Source organism: Psittacula echo (genome assembly GCF_963264785.1).
Source record: "Psittacula echo genome assembly, chromosome: 5".
Lineage (NCBI taxonomy): Eukaryota > Metazoa > Chordata > Aves > Psittaciformes > Psittacidae > Psittacula > Psittacula echo.
Window position 1 is genome coordinate 15,627,189 of NC_137739.1, and position 21,852 is coordinate 15,649,040.

Below are 21,852 nucleotides of genomic sequence, written 5' to 3' on the forward strand. Positions count from 1 at the left end.
TTCTATCCCTTTCTTGTTATATAATCCCTTAAAAAGACTTGGGGGTGGGGGGGGAGTTATTAGTAAAGAGAAGAAAGGGATTAAAACTTGAAGTATATTAAGGATTTTTCTGACATTATCGCAGAAGTCCAAATGCATGCACATAGGTTCAGTTTATTGCACAAAAATCCTCAAAGTGATGACAATCTTCAAAGGTGTTTACTCTGTCTCAAATAAGAACTTTAAATTCATATGACTGGATTTGGATTTAGTTTCTCACTTGTATGTGGCAGCATAAATGTACAAGCATTCATTTTATACTTGGCAGTGCAATCACTACTGTGTAGGGTTTATGTGGCCCTTCTTTCACAGAGCTATGAACAACTAGGCAATGACAGCCAAAAATGTATTCTAAAGCATTATCGTGTGTCTGTGCTGCTGGTCTCAATCATATATGGGCCAAATACTGGCTCTGCTGACTGCGATAGCAAACCAATTGTCTCCTTGTGTCTTCTATTTCAGCTCCATGAACTAGCATACTGACTCCCTGTCCAGATACACTCCACAGACCAAAGCTAGGAATATTTGATATGCCACAAATTGGGGTGGGATGTCTCTACTGCATGCTTAGTTCAACAGCCTTCTTGAAATCTCTTCTAGGAAGCACTGACAATACTGACCCAAGGATCTACAGAAACTGGAGTCTCTCAACTAACCTCTCAAATACGTTACTTGCTTTTTAAAAAGTCTCCAATTTCAAGAGTTCAAAACCACAATCTGTATGTTCTTTCTGGCAAATTATACTTCTCTGCTAAAGTTTCAGTGTCCTCCTCCAGAATCTTGACAGCAGGAATAAAGGGTGAACAAATTGAAGAAGGAAGGAAGGTCTGCTTTGTTTACTGTTAATCAAAGGTGTGCAGAGAACCAGCCATAGGATGTGAAGGAATAGTATGAGAGCAAGGTGGGAAAACTCTATGGAGAATATAACTGTAACTAGAAAGTGGTATTTTTCTTAACTTTCTGTATGTTTCTTCTCTCTAGCCAGAGTGATAGAATAAAAACTCACACTCCCCTCTTTCAGCTTCTTGAATGGGAGATAGCTTGAGCCAAATGCTCCCATCAGCCTGCAGCACTCCAGCTGTTCAGATCTGTGAGCCTTTTTCTTGGTTTAACTAAGCTCTGGACAACAAAATGCGCTTTTAGGCATGTGTTCTAGAGCTACCCTCCACTGTGACTCAATCTGAGGATGTGCTAAATATTACACAGGCAGCTGAATGTAACAGGACCTTGTCTGGACTGATCAAATCATGTTGGTTATAATGCTGTTCTCTTTCTGTGGGTTAGTTGGAGATGTTTGTTTATAATACAGGTTGTAAATCATGACATAGTGTTTTGACTGTCTTTATACATGTTGTTTTAAAGTATTAATAAAAGTGAGTGCTCCTTTTTACAGTAGCTTGTAGTACCTGTTGAAAATTATTTTTTCTGTTGGCAACACTATGAACCCACTGCTGGCTTCTGAACAGAACACCACGCTCTTCCACATATTTAATTAGGAATTGAGGATAGAATAATGAAGGTCAAAATGAAACTCGAATGAATGAAATGTGAACCAGAGCAAACTAAACTAGAGAAATTTCATTTAACAGAATTCATGGCAATGAATACATCTAAGAGCCATGCATTTTTATATTCAGATAGCATTACAAAAACATTAGCCTAACTCAAAAAACAGAACAAATATTTAATATATAACCTATTCCACGCTACAAAACAAGAGACAGTGATAACTAAAAGGGATGATTTTTTTCCCCGAGAGTTTACTAATTGATTGATCTGCATTTGGGGGAGGTGTCAGTTCCCTAAATGTATCTTTACATGTCAGAATATGACATGTAAGTGTCATCTTATATGTGACTTCATGTAAGTCCCCTAAGTGACTTCATCCAGGACTTGCAGGACAGGTATTGTATGGAACAAAGCACTTGTCAGTGTTTTAAGACCCCAAACTGTTTCTAATGGGACCTATCTTGGAGAAAAGCTACCCATTTCAATGACAGTGCTTCACCTCTTGCAGGAGCAGCTGGAAGTTGCATTTGGAGCACAGAATTATGGGGACTGGGAGCTAATTTCTACTGCAGTAGGAGTTAAAAAATGCCATTTGAGTGCAACAAACTGAGAGCATCAGGAAAAAAGATTTTGATATGCAAGTTTCTTTGTCATTGTCTCAAGAGAGATCTGAGCCATCACTCCCTTGTACCCTCATACTGGCTGTCAAGAGACTCATGACACCATCTGTCTGGATCTGAAAGCCTGAGCCGGGAATAGATGGTAGAGACACAGACTGCACAGGACAGACATAACGCACAGAGAGTTCAGGGAAATGTTTTCCTTTCTGCTTTATCTGAAATGTTCTTGATGCATCGACTTGGCTTACCAACTGCAGTTATGAAAATCAGAATTCAGGTCTGATTCAAATACTTGCTTCTGAGAAGGATTATCTATGCGCTGGCCATCTCAACCACCTGGAGCTATTTGCAGGTGCTTTTCCTGGAAAGCATATTTCTGTTAGTTTCTGATCAAACTGAAAAAGAACAACTCCAACACATGACTGTTTAACTTTTTCATGGAAAAGGTCAGTCTTTATTGTATTGCTTTCACATCTGTACATAGGAACATAGCTTAAACAATCTGCAAAGTATCTCGTGTTAGATAACGAATCCATCTGACTTATACAAAATTCACTCTCTGATCTATGTCAAAATTCACAATTTCAATAAAATATCTTACTAGCACAGTTCTTGCCGTAATGCTGCCCTGAACAGACCCTCCCTGCAGTCACTCCTGCTGATTGTCCCCTGAGAAAGCACTGTCTTTGAAGTACTGGCTGGTAGAGTTTCAGTGTGTGATTGTAACACTTGCTTAAGCAGTATGTAGAGCATGTCTGGGTAACATGGTATTTATTCAAAAGTTTATCAACTCTGAGTAACATCTTGATTTTCTGTTATAATAGAACATAGCTTATATTATTTGTTCATACAGTCCATCCCAGAATTACCTACGGAAGCCAAGTACGGTGCATGAATCACTGCAGTTACTGCACACTCAAGAGGCAATGACCATGGAGAAAAGTCATCACTGACAAGGTCAATGACAACTCTTCTTGTTGTCCCTTTGTCCTTCTTTCCATCTCCACATTTCAGAGTATAATTTCTTTCCATGATTGGATCCATGCACCTGCTCATAATCCATGTCAGGTGTTTAATGAATCTGTTTAAAAGAAAACACATAAATGCAGAGTAACCCTCTATACTTAAAAATGAACAGAGAAGTCAGTGTGTAGGTTAGGTACAGCACCATGCTGTTGACTTCTTAAAAAAAACCCCTCAAAACCCACCACAACAAAAACCTCCTGTGAATATGGATAATAACTCTGTGAGAATCACATTTCAGAGAAATCAAAGTAACAGTTTCTGTTCATGAGAGGGCACACTGGTCCTTACTGTAATTTTAACAGACATGAAGATGTTAGCATGCGGGATATGAGAAGAAGCTGTCAAACATGGGCCATCAAATCAGTTATAAGGGCTGCTTTTAAGAGATTACAACCAGCTGCGACATACAGTGGGACAGCCTATTTCATGCTAGGTTTGATAAATCAGACCTATCAAAACCGATTTTTGAACTGACTACATTTTCTCAGCCAGATACTGTTCATTAACACTGTTATTATTTGTGTAATTGTGTTAGTTAAACATTGCCTATGTTTGACACTGTCTGATTTTGGTCACTTTCTCTTCTTTAGAGTCACTTTGTTCAAAGCATTTTGGAGCCACTGGTTAGTTACAAGGTTAAATAAAGTGCAAATTCTTGGTCTTACTGACAAGAATCAATGCCTGTTGTAACTGCTTTATCCCAGTTTACGTAATTTGCCTTGACTGGATCAAAGTATCCGTTGGCTATTAAGAGGTGATTTTTTTACTATCTTCAGAGGTAAACACAAGGCCTGAGAAGCCTTCTTTAAGTAGAGCTAGAGCTGTGGATTACAAAAGTGCTGGGCACTACTGACTGTATCCATTTGAATCACAGAACGGTAGGATGGTTTGGGTTGGAAGATACCTTAAAGCTCATTCAGTTCCAGCCCCCTGCTACAGGCAGGGACACCTTCCACTAGACCAGGTTGCTCCAAGCCCCATCCAACCTGGCCTTGAACACTGCCAGGGATGGGGCAGCCACAGCTTTTCTGGGCAACCTGTGCCAGCGCCTCAGCACCCTCACAGGGAAGGACTTCTTCCTAATGTCTAATCTACATCTATCTTCCTCTACCCCTGGATTGGTATTGTGATCTTACAGATGAGTAATTAACATAACATAGAATGGGGTGGCTCTGAGAAGGGATGGTTGCCTGGGGATGAATCTGTGCTGAAGGAGAGTTGAGGTACAGCAGACCAAGAGCAGGTCCCTAGGCTGCCTGCAGCTCAGGAGATCATCTGCACTGTGTGTCTTTGAAGGACAGCTCTTCCCTCCTTCCATTCTGCAGGTATGACAGGCCTCCTGCACAGTGTGGGAAGGCAGGGGACCCTGCATGGGAAGGGAGCTAATCTGGTTGTATAATGGAAGAGAGTTTGTGGTACAGCAATAACAGCCCTGCTAACAGATCTGTAGCTCTGTGAAAAGGCTCTCGCTGGGCTGATGGCACAACACAGCCTCCCTCCTGTTCTTCTCCTGCTGTGCCTGGAGCAGAGGCTCAGCAGATCGCATGCCAGGGTGTCTGGCACAAGGGGCCTTGAGGCATGAGAGCTGTCACCATCTTGGGTGCAGAGGGTATAACAGTCTACAAGAAGTCTGAATGAAGAATGAAATATGATGGTTGCATGTTCTGCATGAGCATGAAGAGACAGAGGAATGCGGTATCGTGAACAAGAGCATTACAGGCAGCCAGAAGCGAACAGGTTGACACAGTACTGAAGGAAAGCAGACTGAAAGAGTGACTCCTATGGATTGAAAGCAGACTGAAAGATTGGAAGTAGAGAATAAGGCTTGGTAGGAAAGAAGTCAGTAGCAGCTGTACCAAGGACCAGCTTTTTTCAACATCACTATTAGTGACCCAGAGAAGTGAGCGAATGGAGAATCTTCCTTCCAGACTGCAGAAAATAGGCTCTTTCAGGTATTCAGATGCTGTACTGACAGCAAGGAACTCTGGAAGGATTTTATAAAATGCAGTGGGCAAAAGGTGGCAGATTCAGGAAACTTTTGCAAAAGGGCTGGGCAGCAATGTGCCCTCTAACATCCCCCATTCCACCATTGTGGATTCTGAGAAGTACAAAGAGAACAGGCTGCAGAATTTGGTCAGGATCATGCACTCTCCTGGAGAGCATCCTCTGCTGCTGTCAGTGGCAGAATACAGCGCTGGCTGAGAGTGGTCTGACTCATTCTGACATTCTGTATGTTCTTGTGTGCCACTTACTGTAGATGCTAGGTCAGAAACAAGAAGCACTTTTGCGTTCAGTGAGGTATTTCTGTCAAATGTCTGTCAGTTACAGCACTCTGCTAACAGTAGTTGTGTTCAAAATCCTGTTTCTCACACTAAGAACAAGAGAAGGGGAAACAGCAGCTGAACAGGTTACTCATTTGGTGTTTATGAGATTGCTTTCCAAGTTGATTTAAAAACTCTGATCTACAGCAGGTGGTTAAGGGGAATTGTTACTATTCTGCATCGTAGATCTAATTTTAGGTTGGCTTAAAAATAGCATAGCAAAACGTAGTGGGCCTCCAAATTAAAGTATAAAGCTTTCTAATGGAAGTTTCAAATATTGCTGAAGGGCTGCTAGTCTAAGATTGTAATTTGTAGTGGCAGATATTAAATGGGGTGTGAATGATACAATTAACCAGGATATTCAATCTTGCCTTTCTAGTCAGCTGATTAAGTCTTCAAGTTTCAGGTAAGTCTATTTTTAACAGAATTTAAAAAAACACTGGGAAATGAAAAGGTAGCAGGTATTTTTAACATCTCCAAACTATGGTCTTCCAGTACCCTAAAAGATTGCTGTATTTAATGGAAGGGCTATTATAGCCTACCTCCAGCATTAGAAGAAGAAACTCACTCATGGTATTTTTGTTAATTGTCTGCGAAGTTACTGCTCTTCACAACTGAGGCTGGACCAAAGGAAACACTGTGGCTCTGTTTCATATCCTGACATTGCTTGCTTGTTTCCTGGCTTCCTGCTGGAGTTCACTGCATTCACTGCACTAGAGCTTGTACCTGCCACGGACCTCTCAGTGCACTTCATAATTTCCCATTATACTGTTATCTTTCATATATGGCTGCTATTAGTCTATAACCTTTTTAACACATATATTAGAAACATGTTTGTGTTCTCAGAGAGCATCATTCAAACTATTTAGCTAATTTCTTCCCCCAAGTTTGTAGCCAAAGTACTAAAACTCAGCTGGGAAAAGACAGTTTGACAATTTTCTTGAAGAACTGGAAAAACTTGGCCACTTCTGTGTCCTCTTTAATTCTCTGAGACAGTTGTATTCCATATAAACTAGAATCATTACAAGCGGTCAAATGCCAAGAGTTGGACTGGCCAAATACACAAACTAAGTGTCTCTAAATTGCTCTTTTCTTCTATTTTAGGATTGCCAGTTGCTAGCTGAACTACAATGTCACTCCTTCAGAGGAAACAAACATGAAGAATTAAAACAGATTCATTTCTTAATTCCTTTGGCAGCTTAAAACTGGTAACTGGCGACTGCCTCCTATTGAAGCAAGTAGATTATAGTAAGCTTCATTTTTTGTAGGGAAGAACCATAGATTATTATTTTTTAATTATTCTTCTTTAAAATTACTTGTGACTGGGGCTTTTAACACATGAAATACTCAAGCCTGAACTATTTCTCTCCTAAATGGAATGTGTCTCTATATTCTATGCCTCATTTCATGTTATTAACAACAGCTTTTGGAAAACTTAAAAAAAATCTGCTTTCTCTCTTTGCATTACATAAATGAATGCATTTGGTAGGAAATCCCTTAGGACTGTCCATGGCTGTGGTTAATGAGTCTGTACAGACAGTTTATCAGTTAACCATCATTTTGTCTTCTCTCCATCTAAGATGGAATTCCAATTAAGAAGAGTCAAAGTACAAAAGTCTCTTTAAAACAGAGCTATCAGGTGAGTTGGAGCACTTCTATTAACTTTAAGAAGAACTCAAAACAGTTCTAAAAACCACAGCTATTGCTCTTAAGCCTGTTGTTACTCTAACTTATATAAACTAGCTGCCAGACTCAAAGTCTGAAGGGGAAGAAGTCAGGATCTGACGTGTTTTATGTGTATCCTGTCAATTCTAGTGGTAACATTCTTCTGATTTGTTCCTTCACCTGGCACCTCCATTTTAGAGAGACGGATCAGAGGCACGAGTTAAGCTCACAGCAGCCATCAGTAGCAGACACAGGAAGGAGTCCAGCATGCTTACTTCCCTCTCCACTAGGCCATGCTGTCTGTCATAGACACTGAGCCTACATTTCTGATTGGCACTATATTGATGAGCTAGTGAGTAAAGCTATGTCTTTGATTCAGGACTTAGGTGCTGGCATTCAGCAAAAGTTCTGAGTCACAAGATTTTGAGTTCTAAATTCTGCTCACTGAAGATGTTCATCATAAATCACACTGATGAAAAATATAGATAATGCTTCTACTGTAAGATTAAATAAATCCAGTATTTCCTATTCAGCCTTCATTACTGATTACTTTTGCTCATTTTCTTTCTGATTAGAATACTTTGTGAGGAGTCACATCTGATTTTAAGAAAGTTCAAGGAGAACGGTTGGATCACCTTATTCCAGGGGACTTAAAATATAATAAGGAACCTGGCACACTCACACTAAAACAGTAGATGACATGAGCAAGCTCAGTTTATACAAATGGATCTCTCCATCTGAATAGGACAGGGAGCTTCTTTCATCTGCTTAGTTGTCTCCCTTCAACCTCTGCCACCAGTTATGCCCAGAAACCTGGATGTAATTTTGCTTCTGTTGAGTTCTGTCAGCTCAAGAGAGGGGTTTGCTGCAAGAAAGAACAGAACTTTTCTGGTCCTTGTGCTCTCTTATTTTTACATCTCAATTAGCCTATCCACATTTGCTGAATCGCCTCTTGGGATTTCCCCCCTTTGTCTTCCTGTCATGCTGCCACTCACCTCCTGGGTGCAAGGCATCATTGCAAGGAGCACACTACAAGGTTTCAGCCAAGGCTAATCACAGCTTTTTAGTTGTTCTCAGTAATCACTGGTGAGTCACAAGAAGAACACTCCTTATATTTAACACAAAGCATATGCCTATGGATTTATCATCTCTGCTGGTTAGATTCTCATCTGAGACCCATTCTTTCCACAACTTCTTGTGAATGCTCAGCACATCTGGGTCCAAGTGAAGAGGTCAGGTGGGCAGCCTGTGTTGACACTCAGAACAGTACAGAATTTAGTACAGAGCTTAGGGCACTGCAGGCTAGGCACAACAGGGGTTTAGATCTTCTCTTTTCAGCGCCTGCCTTCTGCTCCCAAAGCAGAAAACACAGCTCCAAATTAGAGTGCTCTTCTGCCTGCCTTCCTAGGATACTGGTGAGGAGGAATGCCATGGAACAGCGAAGAAACCTGTAACCAGGATATTAACACAAATTCCTTTTCATGGTGACATGTTGAGTCTTTGCTTGGTAGCTATATAATTATGCAGTTTGTGGCCTGGCTGCTGCATACACAAATATCATTAAATATATAAATAGACAAAGCACAGTAATAGCACTTTTTTTTTTGCTCCCTAATAATTGATCTAACTTTAGGCATCTATGGTTTGATTCTCAGTGGCAACCACCACTAACATGACCACTTCCAAATTAAATGATCCCTGCTGGAGCTGGGACGTGTGCAACGCTCCATTACCTCAAGGAGGACATAAACCAGAACTCCTGAACTTTGTAAACACGTCTGCATTTTGATTTCTCCATGTGGAGGTGATATGGTTTTATAGTTAGAATATCAAGAAGCTTACAGAGCTGCTTATCCCATTCATATGACGGAAAAAATTAAGAAACCTATTTATACTGAACAGAACTGTGTTCAGGCCCTATGCTCTGTTAAACTATGTGTTCACGTAGTAGGAAAAATCCACTGAAGAAAATTACGTCTGTTTTTCTCCTTGGGTCTTCCTGAAAACTAGATGCAACTCATCATGACAAATCCTAGTCAGCAAAAAAAAAAGATTAAAAAAAAATGTTAATGCCTGCATTAGAATGGTGTCGGAGTCATCAGGTTTGGAGAAAGGGATTTTTTGCATCAAAGATTTTGCTTAAGTTCCATTAATTTTTATTAATTTCTTCCCTGGAATATAGAGCATTTGTAATGCTCCATGTGCTTCTGACCAAACTTTGTTCAGCTGTTTGTGCAATTAATGCTACTCCAATACCAAAAATTTCCACATTTCCCTCTGAACTACTGACCAAAATCAGCTACTGTTGCTTTATATGGAATCTGAATAGACATACTTAGGAGGTAGTTTCAATCCATACGAAGGGCAAGGAAGGTTGGTTTCTTGGGGTTTGGTATTGGATTTCTGGTTTTCTTTTTTAATTAGAAGTCTGATTAAAATCGTTTGATAGCTGTATGGTATTTCTATAGTATATTCACCAAGGTGATGTTTGCAACCTTGCAACAGGATTTCCTGTTTGCATAATTTCAAATAGAAAACAAACACGTATCCTGATCCGGTTTTCAAACTTACAAGCAATATTTTGCTAGAAATTCTACTGGCAGATTTGCTAACACATTTGAATTTAAACTGTGAATGCTTTCATGAACATACATTTGGCACAGAAAGTCCTAGCTAGAAATAGTGATTTTCTTCCCAATTGCATTTCAGTTTTTTAAAATGTTAAATCCTTACAACATTTCCAGAGTTTTAGAATCACTCAAAACTACAACAATAAATTGATCAAGCAAACCCTCCTGCTAGGATTACCATGAGAAGTACAGGGAGCTGGGTAGGTTTCTTATTACCCAAGACAGAGGTTTTAAAGGGCACCTGATTGAGATGTCTTTCTGGCTCGGCTCGATTATGGGCTCTGAATTTTAATAAACATTACCCTGGATGTTCAGTTACGTTCCGAGCTGCTTTCAAGAGTGGAGCAGCAAAGTTCTTTACCAGCTGTAAAGGTAACACCGAGTATAAGAGCTGCATTGGCTCACAACTGTGAATATCGGGCCTTAGGGAAAGGCATTCCCTCGCCGCGCCGCAGAGGACACGGAGCGGTCCCTGTACGGTGGTGCGGCGGCGAGAGGGTGGCAGGAGCGCAGAGGGCAGCCCTACCCCTGCCCTCAGAGCGCCAGCCCCAGCCCGCAGAGCTCCAGCCAAGCCCCGGCCCCGGCCCGCAGAGCTCACCCGCCTTGGCGGCTGCGGCGGTGCTTGTCCCGGCGCAGGGCCCGCTCCCTGCCCTTGTCCTCCGCCGCCCCGGGAAGGGCTGGCCCCGGCCCCGATAGCGTGCCGGGCGGGCCGAGGGCCCCACTGACCGGGACGAGCCCGAGTAAATGACTTACTTCCTCGGCGAGCCCTCGGCGTGTTCGCGGCCCTGCCCGGCGGTAGTGGGTCCCGGCCCCCCGCCCCTGCCCCGGGGGTGAGGGGAAGTGGAATTGTAAGGGAAGATGCTGCAGAAGGAGTCGAGCCGCAGCGACGGTACCCCGGGGCCGCGGCGGTTCCCTAGCTGCGGCCATGCCGGGACACACAACCTCAGTCCGGGGCCGGACGGCGTCACCCCGCAGTCAGTCGCTTTGGAGCGCCCCGGGGCGTCATTCCAAGTACCCATCAAAGACATCCAGCTCGCTGTCCGTCTCGTAGAGCACTGAGCCAGGGTCAGATAGCACCCCCAGATCCACCAGAGCCTGGTCCATATCCTCGGGCAGGAACACGATGCCTACATTGAGAACGATGTACTCCATCAGGAAGGCATAGTACAGGATCAGCACGTTGACAAAGAACAAGCCCACGTAAAACATATAGGGCAGCACCAGCAGCGCATGGAAGGCCCAGGACTCCAGCGAATCCAGACGTGCCGACACCGCGGCGGGCATGCAGCCGTGCGGGGCTCCGGCTCGGGCACCGACCTGCCCGGCCGGCCCGGGGGAGGAGCGGGGCGCGCAGGACAGCACTCCGCAGCCCCGGTGACGGAGAAGAGCAAAACCCCAGGGCCGGAGCTGGATCGAGAGCTGGGGAAGACGCTAGCCCCGCTGAGGCGGCACAGCCGCAGAGCGGCCGGTCGGTCCCCTCCTTTCCCAGGGGAAAAGGAGCCCCCGCAGGCGGGTGGCCAGCGCGGCTTCAGCGCCGCTGCCGCAGGCCCGCCGCTGGCAGGAGGCTCCGCAGGGGCATCTCCAGCGCGGCTGCTGCAGTCCCGCCGCGGCTCTCCTCCTCCGCCCGCCCGCAAACTTTGCGGAAGGGGCCCGCAGGCGCGCTCCCGCTGAGCATCTGCCGCCCTCAGCGAGCCGCCAGCCCCGGCCTGCGCGACAGGACCCACTCCTGCCCGCCCCTCTCCTCGCCTCCCACCGCTACAGCCAGACCGCTCACCAGCATCGCATCCCTCCGCAGCGCAGCCAGCCCGCGGCGGGGCTGACGGCCACGAGGGAACCGCCGCCTCCCGCTCCGCCTGCCCGGAGGCCAGCGCGTCGGTCTGGGGAGTTGGAAGCGTTGTGCGGTACCCGACCCCCGCCTCCTTCCCCGCAGCCGGAGGGTGGGGGCAGATTTAGGGTGTTCCTGTGCTCCTGGAAGCTGTTCTGTGTCCCGGGGGCCTCGGTGGGGGCGTTTCTTTGCTGATCAAGGCTTTACCCGTATCTATGTGCTGCCAAAGGCAAGGTTAAACCTGGGGGCTATCTCGACAGTGGCTGACAAACTCCTCAGCTGTACCAGGTTTAGTTTATTTATCCACTTAAAGTAATAATTCTAAGGGCAGACCAAGACGGTCATTAGTGGTCTCTTCGTCCCGCTTCGATTTTGTTTTCAAGCTGGTTCAAAAGTATGCAAGCATTACTGGAGGAACTTCGGCGAAAGCAGCTCCAGCCGGCGCCTCTCGTCGCGCCCCGCAGCTCTGCCACGGCGGCACGGGCCGCGGCACCGCTGCCCGCAGGGTCCCGAGGGCGCACGGCGAATGCTGGGCCCCGCGTTCACCTCAGGTCACCGCGCGTGTGGAGCACGAAGGCGCACTGAAACGCTGTTGTGTTGTTCTGGCTAAACGCGGCCTGCGGTACACGGCAGCGCGCCCGACCCCTCACAGCCTGACGGCGCCGCCACTGCCGCGCGGGGGGCGGAGTGGCTCCTCTCCCACACGGCGCCCGAGAGGGCCCCGCGCCACCGCGTCACGTGGTTCACCCTGAGGGGACCCGCGGCGGCGCTGCTCTGTGATAATCTCGACAGGAAACGAGGAAGCGCTGCGCTTCCCGGGGACTTCCCCGTTTCCTTGCGGCTGGGCGTCGGGCCCCGGTGGACGCCCCCCCGCAGTCCAGCTGTCCCGGACAGCGAGGGCCTGTGGTAACCGCTGCCCGCGCCAGGTGAGAGAGGACGCAGCTCTGCCGGTCCTTACGCCACTTCCCGCCCGGGTGACGAGCAGCGGCCGCACCGCAGTGCCTGCTGGGACCTGCAGTCCGCGGTTCGCGGCCGGGGCTCTCCGCCTCCCAGTGTGCCCCTCCGGCGCATGCGCCGTGGTGGTAGTGTCCGCTGCGGTTCAGGTGCCTTCCTGATGTGGGTCTTCTTGAGCGCCTGTCGGTCCTTACCCGTCCTTCCCCCCGGGGCCATGAAGCACTAGAGCCCTGCAGGTGCAGTAATCCTTCGCTGCCAGCATGTTCGGCCGCTCCCGCAGCTGGGTGGGCGGCGGGCACGGGAAGGCCGCCCGCAGCATCCACTCCTTGGATCACCTCAAGTAAGCGCGAGGCCGACGCGGGCTTGGGGCAGGTGTGAGGGGAGGGGTAGCCTGGGGGCGCGTGACCGCTGTGGCGGGGAGCCGGCGCTGGGCGGCTGTCTCCGGCTCTGAGGGACTCGGAGGGTACGGGGTGGCGGAGCTGCTCGGGGCAGGGTTTTACCTCAGAGAGGGCGTCGGAGCAGGGCTAGGGGAGAAGGGGCGCGGAAGGCGGCCCGAGCGGTCCCGGGGCTGTTCACCTGAACCAGGTGCAAGAGTAAACTCTGAGCGGTGCGGGTTGGTGTTTTTCTCACGGAAACTTGCCTCATCGTCCCAGAATGTCCTCAAGGCAGACGCAGTTCCCTGATGCCATGCTACGCTCAGGGCTGTGGTACTTGTCTGTTTGATTTTTCATCTTTTTCTTAATAATGTCACAGACTCATTCAGCAGAGTAGAGTGTGAGAGGTGATAAATACAGGAAATAGCACATTCCTCAGGAGGGAGAACTTTATTTGTTTCCTGATAGTGGCAAAGATAGGAAAGCAAGGAGCCTGATCCCATCCTGTACAGTACAATACAGACCTTCTGAGGGGTGTGTACATTTTAATAGTCAGCAGTGATTCATGGTAGTCAGGTTGGTGGTTTTGCAGGTCCAGGGACCTGCCCTGGTTGGAGGGCTCAGGAGCTGGCATAGAAGTACAGCTGTTGAGCTGGAGAATCGTGACGTTTGTCTCTGGAGGCTGACAGCCTTGTGTTACTGCTGTCTGCAGAGTGTGGAATAGTGTTTTTCTCTAGTTCTGCCACAGGAGAGTTGGAAGGATGGCAAGGGGTAAAACATTCCATATTCCATTTTAAGCATTTTGCTATTGTGAGAAAAACAGGATTCTCTATTATAGCTTCTTTTTCTACTGAAAAAGAGAAGGAGGTCACTGTAAGAGGAAGCATTTATAAATTAAATCAATGTGAATACATAGCTCATTGAGAAATGAGTGGCTGGTAGTTTACAAGTTTTGAATCTTGCAGTTACTTTATCAAGGTGATTTATAGATTCTGGTACTTGTCTTCAACTAGAAAAATGCTCAAAACCTTCCAGACTAATTGAAATGCATTATTTTTTACCAAAGATGGGGAAATCAAGTCCATAAATACAAAACTGATGAGGCAGTAGCACTGCAGAAAGTCATTTTGAAGCATGGTAGGTCAGACTAATATGTCAACATAGTCTGGCATTGCAGGAAAAAGGAAAACAGTCATGTTTGGATATAAACGTAGGAATGTTCTATTTAACATACAAGGGATAGTCACTGGGTGCTACTCATTGCTCATGGAGTTTTAGGTCTATATGGTCTATATGTTACACTTGAAGATAGAGCAAGAATGCTGATGCGTGATGAAATTTGAAGCAACTGAGTTAAAGTTTAGAAAAAGTAGGCAGGTGAGGGGGAGACTTTCAGATGTTAGAATCTTTCAGGCAAGAAAAATGTGATCATATGTTCTCTTGGGTTCCCAAAGGGTCAAAAAAAGTGATAACTCTGATTTGCAGTAAAAGGGACTTAGGCTATAAGTGTTGTTGCTTGTGGTTGACTTCTTGTCTCAGAATGAAGTGTATCATTCTCTGCTAAAATGCTAGCTTTTGTTTGTTTGCTTTTTTTGCATGTGATTTCTTTAATCATAAATTCTAAAATGGTAGTAAGTAAAGGACAGTCAAGACCTTTGATCTGTTTAGACTGTGTATTTTAAGTGTTTCTTTATCTATGCTGTATTAATTTCAGTTTGCAGCTACATGTCGACAGCAAAGGTAGCTGCCTACTGGTAAAGTGAAATTTAGGGCTTTTCTAAGGTAACGGTCAAAGTGGATAAAGCAACAGAAGGAAAAAGAGCAAAGAACCTTTGTTTTGGGGTCATGAAATGAAGTCTGTGACCTTTCTGTGTTCTCATCTCAAACCACCATGTTGTGTTCCATGTGAATGAGTAGAATGCACCAACATTGCTATTACAGGTTAGCTTAGCCTATAAAAAGTGTATTAGGCTGTGTTGCAAGAGTGAAATTAGCCCAGTCTGTCCTTACAGGAATACTTCCTTCTGCAAATATGCTGTAGAATGGATTGGCTGGAAGAAAATCATGAGGCTGCCTTAAGTGTTTTGATACAGTCTCTTGGTCTAGTCAAAAGTTACAGTATAATCCAGCTTTCTAATAGTTGCTGAATTGCAATCTAGAGAGGCTGTGAAACAGTACTATGCACTGTCTGAGTGCTTCTGACTGTTATTTTTCAGAGAACTTGGTATTTTTGTGCCCTTTGGTTAGTAATTGAGCAAGTGTCAATAACAATAAATAGAGAAAGTCTAAATATTCTTGAAAAGAGAACAATGTTAAAATGTTGTGAAAGTGCTGTGAAATTACTTTTTTATCTTTACATTAGGTTGTATCTGAAACCAGGCTGAAATCCACTTCTTAAAGTTGGCATCCAACAGTTTAAAATGAAACCCTGTTTTCCTTGCCTTTATGTAGTCCTCTGTTCATTGTATGTTTCCAGTTCTAAAAGCAAATACATCAAGGCTGGTCTACCTTTGCACGTAGGCTGGGAGTTCTCCTGTAGGTTAGGATTTCTTCCAGTTCTCTCCAGCTGCTGACTGTGATAGTCACTGTTCTCTGATTCTGCAGCTCCTCATCTTAGGAGCTGTGACCTATGGTTAAAATACCAGAAAGTCTTTCATATTTCCCAGTTGAGGGTAGTCTAACCTTAGTAGATGTATGATGAGGATTTATTAAAAGCATAATGGTATCTTAATTCCCCTTCTGTCTACAAACTTTGACTTTGCATTGGAACAGATGAAGAGGATTGATGTCAGTTCCCCCATATATAAGTGGTGATATCTTAAATGTTTCTGTGGAGTTCATCTGATAATACCTCTGGTGTTCCTGCTAAAGTAAAAGGCTTTGGAATTTAGGAGTAGTATCTTTGTTTCTAGATATGTTCCCCCCCCCCCCCAGTCTCATAAGTATTTTACATAGCCCTGTTGTTACATTCAAGTATGCTTCCCATTATTGCTTCTACACATGGTATTTTAATTCCATACTGATTGCTCAAAAGGTTTTATACCATTAGAGATGGATGCTGAACATTTCTCATGACTTGGTCAGATGCAGTGTCCATAAACATGTATGGTTGAAGACCTGCTTCACAGTTGGATTCATTTCCTGCAGTACTGTCCATGCTATAAATTGAGTTTCCTCTATAAGAACAATATGTGATTGCATAGTTACAAGCAGCATGAAGAAACAAGCATGTTATGTTTAAGTCTGGGCATTCTGAGTGCTTGACTTCCTAAACTCTTCTCTGTTCTAGTGCTTTTTTGTAAGTAATAAATAGGAAACTCATTAATACACACTTTCTGTATTCATGAGTTATGTTATCCCTTTGAACATGGTTTCTTATCATAAAATGTTCAGAATTTTGTCTTGTGAAGTTGCTGGCAAAATCTCCCACAGATTTTGATGATATCAGGTGCTTTGATGCTTCCTTTATGCTTATTTTTTTTTATAGAGTTTTTGTTTGTTTGAACCCAGTTTTGAGATACAGAGAGAGATGACAAAAGCCTCCTTGAGGGCTTGCCATTTTGGAGCAGACTTGACCCTTTTATAATAAGCGTTTAGGCATAGGCTTTAAGGATTTATGTAAATACAAAAATCTTGTTTCTGTCTGACACTTTATGTTCTCAGATGTGATATGTTGCATGTCTACTGAGAGAAACAACCATGCACATGGTTTCTCATGCATTTTCAACTAAGTAGATAAAGGAATAGCTTGAAAGTGAAACCCAGGTTTTCTCCAAGTGCAGCAGATCAAGGAACTTTGCAGTAATATTGATATTAAGTAAATTAATTTGGAGTTAATATGTTCCTGACTTAAATGTTTCTTGCTTTTTGCATCTCAAATGTCCTATGTTCCATAGATTCCTGAGGTGAAGTAATAGCACATAATTCTTTCCACTGCTTCCATTCCCAGTTCTGCTGTTAGAGTAAACTTTATTCCCACGTTTGCATAGTGTAACTTATTAATGAGAAATACATGTTCACAGATGCAAGAATTTTTATATTATTTCAAATAAATCATAGAATCATAGAATAGTCAGGGTTGGAAAGGACCTTGAGATCATCTAGTTCCAACCCCCCTGCCACAGGCAGGGACACCCCACACTAAACCATGCCACCCAAGGCCTCATCCAACCTGGCCTTGAACACCGCTAAGGATGGAGCATTCACAACCTCCCTGGGCAACCCATTCCAGTGCCTCACCACCTATCAGGAAAAATACTTACTGCACAGATTGCTGTGGAATGAACTTTTGTGATTTAATTGCCCTCTGTCTTCAGCTGTTCACTGTTCCATTAGCTGATGCATGCTCAAAGCACTGACTTAGCTTTTGCTCTATTTTTTGGTTCACTGTCCTGACAATACATGCAGAGCCATAATGGATGGGAAGCTTTTGCAGGCCTTGTGTGGTGTTTGCTTTTTTTAGAAAGCCCTAGGAATTCTCATACGTGGCCACACTTCAATTCTCACGTCTTGACTGTGAGCCATCACACTGTCAGTCTCTGTAGAAGGAATCTTGAATCGTGATCCTCAGGTTAGTTGAAGATTTTCAGGTGCTCTTTGACTTGCTATTTAATGACTTCTGTTACGGTACGACACGTGATCAGGCAGTTTTATGACTGTAGGATATAGCTACAAATCAACTTTTCCTAGAATGGTTTCAAGCTTAGCAGTTTCTGTTCTGGATTTGGAAAATGCGTATTGATTTATGAGGGGGAAAAAACAGCGTGAAGAGGGAAAGAAAACTTTACTGGAAAGAAAAAGTATGAAAAGACAATATTTTTTCCCTCTCCTGCAGTCTATTCTGTTTTTCTTCCTCTTTCCTCTGCTGTGTGGTAGGTCAACTTTAATATGATGTAGGCTTTATCACACTGCTGATTCTGGGGGGGGAGGGAAGGGAGAATGTGGTATATCAAGTTTATTAACATGAAGTTCGGAAATTTGTTTACCTTTTGGTATCCTTGTGCAGTAAAATCGGTATTTGATGATTAAGCAGTACCAACATTAGCAAACATACAGCATTTTACTATAACAGCATCATAAACTTCTCTGAAATAGCCTCTGCTTCCTGCATTGCTCATGAAGATGGCCTGTGTCTTGCAACCAGTCCTGTGAAGCTTTGGCCAACTGAGTGGCAGCTCAATCGTTGAAGACTCCCCAAACCAAATTTTGCAAATTTAAACTAAACTGAAAATATGATCAAAAAAAAAACAAAACAAAACAAAACAAACTTAATTCAAGCATGAAAAAGGTTCTGAAACTGGGTAATACCTTGTTTTGTCTTTTAAAGTCTGATAAGTAGCTGGAATGGCCTGATACACATGTTCAGTTAAAAGGCATTTTAGTCTCCAACTGCATGTTTGCCCTGTGCAGTGGTTCACTTTCCTAGTGTGCATAAGATTGATGGGAATACTGTTTTTTTGAAATGTGATTTCAAGTCTGGTTTTGACCTGAATTTCTAAAACTTAGCCTTAAATGAGATACCCCAACATTTTGTGTCAGAAATGCACACTGTTTCCTTGAACCCTACAGTAGCTTGGCAAGATTGATGTTTTTATCTTTTACATAATGCCTGCTTGAGGTCTTTGGGTCTGGTGCTTAAAAATTGGCTTCTTGAACTTCTAAACTCCTGCATCTTACTAATAAGATTCCTAGAATTTGAGCCTGAATCATAGAACAAACATTCATGGAATCCAAAACAATAGACTACCGCAGAGTCAGGACACTCAGGCTGTTTTCCTAGAAATAGATTCTGGGAGTTTTATTAGCTCCACTTTTCATGGAAAGGTTGATAGTATGGAAATATCTCCCTTCCTTCCCAAACACTTGTGAGTTTATTGCCCAGATAGTCCTGAACACTCAGGATTATCCACAGATTTTGCACAGGTTGCAGTATAGCAATATATGATCTGTGTTTAGTAAGCTAAACTCTTGCAGTTCTAATTTTATGCAGTTTCTCAACACGAAATAATGACTTTCATAATTGTGCACCTTTCTTTCATCTATCCTTTTTGTTTATTACTCTGTAAACAAATTAAAAAAAAAATAGGCACCAAACAAAGGGAGAATAGCAGTGGTGGTTCTTGTGCTTTTATTAGCATCCCCTCTTTTGTTTTTAGGACAAAAAGAAATAATCTTTGTAACATTTTATTTTGAAGGAAAAAAATAAATATGCTTCATTGAGTGAAATTGAGACTTACAAGCCTTTCCAGTTTTATTTAGCTTCCTGTCCACTGTGTAAATCAGACATATGCTTTTGTAAACTTCACTGGGCAGCCTTAAACTTTGAGATGGTAAAGCTGGAGTTTGCTGCCTTTCCCATCAGTAGCTCCATGCTTGAAGGGCCAGAGATGTGATGGTGAAGCTTTGCCAAGATGAATAGCCTTCGACAGTCCTGATTATTGACCATCAAGTTGACATGAGTCAATCTGTAAAGTGTCTCTGCAGACAAGAGTGGGGATCTAATTTTTCTAGTGAGATCTGCATGTGTCTTCTTCCACAATTACACTTTTCACACTGGCTAGTTATGGATTTATTTCATTTGGCACATACTTTGCTTAACAATTACTTTTCTCTCTGCATCAATAGTAAAAGGTATTTTAGGATTTTTAAGTTGTACAATGATGAGGCATAGTATGTGTGTGTCTATATTAAATTACAGTGACTGAAGATAAATGTGGTGCATGTGACAATGATGGGATAACCACATTGATACTTGTGATTATTTTTTTCTTTTAGGTACAGGTATCATGTTTTGACTAAAAATACAACAGTAACAGATCACAACCGCAACCTGCTGGTAGAGACTATTCGTTCTATAACAGAGATCCTTATATGGGGGGATCAGAATGACAGCTCAGTATTTGAGTAAGTATTCCAGAGAATTTTGACTGGTTTGTTTTTGAAAAATGATGAAAGTTGCATAGAGATCTTGTTCAAAAGGCTAACTCTTCCAAGACTGTACTTCGTGAATGTAGGTACAAAGCTGTGTCCTGTAATAGACAGGTAGGCAGGATCATATTCTTGTCATACAAAGAAACAGAGAATTTACTACTTCTAATAAAAAAGCATTCGAAGTCCAGAGCCCCTTTCGTGTGCTGCTTTTGTTTAACTCTGAAATCTTCAATATAAACACAAAATCAGGCCTGGTTTAGGGCCCAGATTTTCTCAGTACATCTATTAATATAATATGACTTCAATTCTTTCAATTTATATAAGATACTATAAATAGATATCTTATTCTAGCTATGATATTTAGAGCTTTTGTTCAGATCTTATTTTAATTCTCATAAAGTAGCAGGATAGAAAAACTTCAAAACGAGCATTCAGAGTTGCAAATCTGACTTTATTAATACCCATTTCTTGGCTGTTTGCTTGAAGATGCTTGCTCTTTGATCAAGGCAATTTGTGATTGAGATAAGTAAAGCTAAGGTGTTTGTGTTTTTAATTAACTTATTTAGGGAGTGGTTGGTTTCGACATGATTGGGTTCAGAACAGTAACTTACTCTGATTATTCATGCCTATACTGTAACTGCATCACATTCCTTACTGTCTTCTCTGCTTGGGAGAATTTTAGTAATTAGGAGGTTTTTCTGCAATTAAGGTAAAAAAAACCAACATAGATATGTGTTTGTGGTGTCCTAGTAGGAAGGAGTCCACACTGTTCTATTTAAATTGCATGCATTTCTGGTTTAAAACACTGCAAGTATTCACTTCGTACAATAACCCATGAAATGCTTGCTTCTGGTGTGGGGAAAAATAATTAAAGTGGATCACAAATAAGGTCTACAGTGTTGAAGGTAAAAAGTGTGTTAGCTTAAAAGGGGCAAGTGAACAAAATGTAACCTTCATTTAGAAGCTCCCCCCTTCAAAATGATGATTGCAAGGTGGGGAAGCTGCCTGATAAATTGCATATACTAAAAATAAAGAAGTCCCTGATTTCTTGACATTCCTTTTCTGCATAATTTGAGTGTTGAAGTGACCTTGTTAGTGTTTAAGGTTATTGGAAGATACTCTTCCGTTGTGCAGATAAAACTTTGCTAAAGAATACTTTATAAATGTAAAAGATGCTGTTTGTTAAACTTGCCTAGAATCATCCCTGATCTTAGTAAAATTATACTCTTGTTAAAGACAATAAGTAACTTAATGACACCTCTATTTTACTTCAGCTTTTTCTTGGAGAAGAATATGTTTGTTTTCTTCTTGAACATCTTGCGTCAGAAGTCTGGTCGTTACGTGTGTGTACAGCTTCTGCAGACTCTGAACATCCTTTTTGAGAACATCAGTCATGAAACATCACTGTGTAAGGGCATGCTTTTAAACTGTTCAGGATTAAATGATCAAGATGTGATTGAATTCCCTTTCGCTTAATGAAATTTAGTCCTAGTGCACCTTCACAAAAGAACCTTATGTATTCCTGAAAATCTTTGTTATTGAACACTGAAAATACAATGTAATTTGATTCCTAAATACCTTTTAATAAACGTTCAGTATTACTGAAACATTTAGCACATTTCAGGGTGTTTAAGTCAGCAAGTTCGTTGTGGTCTGAATTGTTCGCCTTCCTACTGCAGATGACATGGTGGAACTCTGTTGTGTCATTTGTACTGGGACTGTTCTGAGGTCATTCGGGCTGGCATTCAGCCTCCTACCTTTACTTAAAGGTTTTAGAAACATGTAAAGAGCGCAGGGAATTAATAAAGTATTCGACAACTATCCTGGAGATAAGCCTTTGAAACTTATGATATTGGGAGGAAAAGAGAGTTGTTTTATGTGTTATTAGTTGCAAAGGCTGCATAAATAAAAAAATTGAGGAAAGTCAAGTGTATTCTTAGTTTTCTTATTCTTAGCAGC

The 21,852-nt window shown here is 43.0% G+C and overlaps 2 protein-coding genes across 7 annotated transcripts in view; one reads left to right on the plus strand and one right to left on the minus strand.

Moving 5' to 3' along the window:
- Positions 1 to 2,718: 2,718 nt before the first annotated feature.
- On the minus strand, positions 2,719 to 11,524 carry DEXI (Dexi homolog). 2 transcript variants are annotated; one of them, XM_080619923.1, is made up of 3 exons: positions 10,564 to 11,524; positions 8,176 to 8,628; positions 2,719 to 3,249 (listed from the first exon to the last, which is right to left on the minus strand). In XM_080619923.1, exon 1 carries the CDS (start codon positions 11,092 to 11,094, stop codon positions 10,813 to 10,815), a length of 282 nt encoding a protein of 93 aa, XP_080476049.1. In that variant the 5' UTR covers positions 11,095 to 11,524; the 3' UTR covers positions 2,719 to 3,249; positions 8,176 to 8,628; positions 10,564 to 10,812. The 2 variants fall into 2 exon arrangements, with proteins under 2 accessions (XP_080476049.1, XP_080476048.1); XM_080619922.1 differs by lacking the exon at positions 8,176 to 8,628.
- Positions 11,525 to 11,673: 149 nt separating this feature from the next.
- The window catches only part of CLEC16A (C-type lectin domain containing 16A), a 73,897-nt gene continuing 63,718 nt past the window's right edge, over positions 11,674 to 21,852 (plus strand). For all 5 annotated transcript variants that reach the window (XR_013957090.1, XR_013957091.1, XM_080619921.1 and 2 more), the window contains exons 1-3: positions 11,674 to 12,929; positions 19,738 to 19,866; positions 21,168 to 21,301. Coding sequence is in view for 3 of the 5 variants with exons in the window: in XM_080619921.1 (XP_080476047.1) it covers positions 12,850 to 12,929; positions 19,738 to 19,866; positions 21,168 to 21,301 (343 nt within the window). In the remaining 2 variants the exon portion in view is untranslated. The remainder of the gene's footprint in view (positions 12,930 to 19,737; positions 19,867 to 21,167; positions 21,302 to 21,852) is intronic.